The sequence below is a fragment of the Pyricularia grisea genome, chromosome VII (assembly GCF_004355905.1).
Source record: "Pyricularia grisea strain NI907 chromosome VII, whole genome shotgun sequence".
Lineage (NCBI taxonomy): Eukaryota > Fungi > Ascomycota > Sordariomycetes > Magnaporthales > Pyriculariaceae > Pyricularia > Pyricularia grisea.
Window position 1 is genome coordinate 1,438,136 of NC_044975.1, and position 4,027 is coordinate 1,442,162.

The following is a 4,027-nucleotide window of genomic DNA, read 5'->3' on the forward strand; positions in this document are numbered from 1 at the left end:
ATTACAGTACTACTTTACCAAACAACCCTGCTAATCCGTTGCTACTGGCGCCAAGGATCTGGAGTCTGAGTTTTTTGGATAACAAGCTTTGGGACATCAAAACTGGATCCATCTTTGTTCCATCAGGTCCCCTCCTCCCTATGGTTCTGGGCCAGCTTTGCTACCTGGCATAAATGAGGTTTCATCCAGCAGGGAAACTTGCGGGAATCACAATATGCATTGACCATTCTGGAGCAGGCAGTGCTGCCAGCTCAAATGGGGACGCAGCTGAGACGAAATAACCTAGAGACGGTGAGGGGCGGGATGCTCCGTCTCGCTGGTTATTTACCTACCCGTCAGTGATTGAGCTTCGTTTCATTGGACATCTGTTGTAGCATTGAGTTTGGCCTTTCCAGTATTCTTCAGCATAACCTGTATTTTCCATCATACCTCGTCTCTTCTTTATAACACTAACCAACTGAGTCCTTCTTTTCGGCTTCTTTTTTCAGGTTCTTTTTGTACAAATCATCCTAGACACAGTGCTAGCTGTTCCTTCTTCTTGATGTAGTTCTTTCACCTCAGGTATTTTTTTTATTTTTTTTTATTTTACCTCGTGCTTCCCGCAACGTCTTTGTTTCGTTTTGCCCTTTGGTTCAGTTACTTATTTTCCTTGTGTTAGCTCTGAATCTTCCTATTTCTGCTCCTTTCACCCCCCATGTCCATCCCCTCGAGAGCCTACCGAATTGTGCTCCGTTTGCTTGTCGTCGCCGGGCTATTTGCAGGAACCTTTCTACTCTTCCTACGATACCAATGTCTTCTGGGCGGTTACCCAGGTGTATATGGCGGGTCGTGCTACAAGAGGCGGAACTATGTTTCCAATGACCTCGAGACGTACACCCGCAAACCGTATAACCCACCTCCGCATGTTGAGGTCGTCATGGTGTCTACACCGCGAGAGCAAGCTGCCGGGACAACAGACTGGATGTCGAACTCGAGCTTCGCTGAGATGACAGGGCTGCCAAAGACGCACGTCGAGGTCAAGAAGTACGTCGCCGGGGACAAAAGCGCCGAGTACCACCCCCGATTCAACAAGGGCCACGAGGTCTCGACATACCTGAGCTACATCGTCGAGAACTACGACCAACTTCCCGACATCGTTTTATTTATACACGCCGAAGATAACGCCTGGCACGTGGAGCCTCTGCTCCTGGGATCCCTTTCGTACGCCTTGACGAGGCTGGACCTTGACCAGGTGCGAGCGCGAGGCTTCGTCAACCTGCGCGTCGGCTGGAGGGGCGGCTGCCCGTACGGCATCAACATGACCGGCACCAACAACGGGAAGCTCGTCGGTCAGGAGGCCCCCTACATGTACCAGGCGTGGATCGAGAACTTTGCGCCGCTCGACAAGACGGCCTACTTCTCCGTCCCAGAGGTCGTCGCAGCCCCGTGCTGCAGCCAGTTCGCCGTGACGCGCGAGACCATCCAGTCCAAGCCCAAGGCGCAGTACGAGCGCTCCCTCATGTGGCTGCAGCAGACGTCGCTGCCCGACTACATATCCGGCAGGGTCTGGGAGAGGTTGTTTCAGTTCCTCTTTGCCGGCAGGGCGCGCGACTGCCCGGACGAGAGGAAGACGTACTGTACCCTGTACAAACTCTGCCTCGACGCCGAGCAGTGGGAGGAGTACAAGGCTGCGGAGGAAGAAGACGCGGACTTGAGGCTGGCGCTACCCAGCGTGTGGAGTGTCGTGTGGAAGCTGCAGGTCACGAGGCGACTTGCCCATCTTGGTAGCACGATGAGGAGACTAAGGCAGCTGGCGCTAATTCAAGGTCAAAAGGGAGAAATGGTTAGAAAAATTAGAGACTTATACAGTGGCCAGTAAAAAAGTGAAATAGAAATTCGCCTTGCAATCAAGATCTTCGCAAGCGCCATCCTCGCGGCAACCTTATAGTCCAGGTGCAAGAGTCTGCACGGTCATCTGTCTAAACTTTGATCTGCCTCCTACGTAGGAGCCATGTGCTACAACATGTTTTAGCTTCAGCCTTTGACGCCCTTGAAGAATTACGGGCAGCTGAAGAGGTTCACGCCCTTGATCAAGCTCCAGCCTTGCATCCCCTAGGCTTGTTATGTCGAGGGTCTTGGCATGTGTATAGCTCGCGTACCTTTGTAGGTATATAACCGGGCAGCTCTCTTCTTTCATTCACTTAGACTGCAGCCCAATCCCCGATCGCACATTTTGTCGCACCCTTCCAAGCAACGAGAAGTACCTGCCCACAAAACCAAAAACCAAAAAAAGAAAAAAAGAAAAAATGAAGACCTTTCATATTCTCTCGGCCGCTGTCATCAGCCTCATCCTTGGGGGCGCAGCCAAAGCCGCCGTCATTGCCAGCCGCCAGGATCTTATCAACGTCAAGCTCTGTCCTCACGAGAACATGGAAGGAGACTGTTGGTTTATTGACGTGAACGAGTGCAGTAAGTATATTTTTTTCTATTGACTCATTGCTACCATGACATGCCTGTCGTCCGCATCCTTGTTCTTTTAAACGCGCGACTGACCGATACACACAAACAGCCAACGTCCACGAGCACATGAACGACCTCGTTAGCTCCTTCGACACGGGTGAACGCCTCTGCACCTTTTTCGAGTAAGATTGCGGCTTTTCTTTTTCTTCTCTATTCCTATTTTAGATTTTGTTTCTGCAAATCGATGTGCAACTCTCTTCTTCTGACAGAAAATTTATCATAGGAGGGAGAACTGCGGAGGTCATTCTTACACCGCCAGGGGTGAGAGGAAGACTCTCCCCAAGGACTTTAATGACCAGATCAGTTCGCTCAAGTGCAACTTGGGTCCCTAAGAATCTATGAGGACAATGCCTCATGTCAAGAGCCATCAGAGGCGCAAGTTCTTCCGCAAGTATAGATGAGCCTCCTTTGATAACTACTTAAACTTGATGTACTGTGGGGGAACAATACAAACAATTGATAGCCATCGAATAGTGATATCCAATGATCAATTGCACTATCCTGATCTGAAATTATATGTGACGATTAGGTATCTCGGATTGTGCCGAGTTATTTCCCAGTCTCGAAGTGTTATGTTCCCTGTCGCTCTAAGTTTAGAACAGGATTACTAAGTAGAATTATCCGGCGTTGAGTAAAAAGAGTAGGAAGGGGAGAATACTTCAATGTATCTTTGTCGTAGTATTGCGCAAGAAAATGCAACATAAAATGAGGAATGACCTATATCTATTCTTTTCCTGTCAATCTGATTCTGTATACTTATTTTCAAGCATCTCTCTCAGTCTGTATTTCCTTTCCTATTTTCAACCATCCAACTGTACTTTGTTACCTGTTATCGCCGAGACTTTTGTCTGCTTTTTTTTCCACTCTTGTGTTGGTTTCGACGACATATCCTAATTTTCATGATAAGAGTTTTTGATTGACCTAAAACAATGCGTTTACAAATACACATTTTCGCATTTTAGCGTGTGGAGGAAACTCGTCCAGCCAAGGTTCGAAATTGAATTTACGAGTTCATAAGGAAGTTAAGGCAAGTTTTTTTTGAGGCAAGCATATGTCAAGATCGCAAGTTTTGGTAGGACGTAATCCCCCACGTGTTGAGTGAATGCATGCAACTTACTTATGCATTCTACCAACTTGAACCGGATCCACCTCGATATTCAGTTCTCAACCATATCCAAGGGACAAGGACAAACCCCCCCCTCCCCCCCCAAAAAAAAACCAAAAAAAAAAAAAAAACCAAGACAGAACACACATTATAAAAACGGTCCGAATTAATTCATTTCTTAAAATATCCTCTCGCGTGGTCTATCCGAAAAATACAGACTTTTTGCTACGGCTGATATTTGTGCAACCCGCTAGTCAGTCAGTTGGCACATGTAGCTTTCCCACCACAAAAAAGTCCTCAAATAGAAAAATATTGGTTCTCTCAGAAGCCAGATAGGTTACATTATCGGTGACTTAACACGTGTAATTTTGTCTTGCTGTTCAAGCAAATTGCACCACATCCCAAAAATGACAATCAACGGGA

General features: G+C 47.6%; 1 protein-coding gene across 1 annotated transcript; it reads left to right on the forward strand.

Moving 5' to 3' along the window:
* Positions 1-694: 694 nt before the first annotated feature.
* PgNI_10453 (uncharacterized protein) lies at positions 695-2,831 on the forward strand (the record flags this gene model as incomplete). Its single annotated transcript, XM_031130424.1, has 4 exons — positions 695-1,822; positions 2,292-2,448; positions 2,549-2,621; positions 2,723-2,831. 4 exons carry the CDS (start codon positions 695-697, stop codon positions 2,829-2,831), a joined length of 1,467 nt encoding a protein of 488 aa, XP_030980423.1.
* Positions 2,832-4,027: the final 1,196 nt, after the last annotated feature.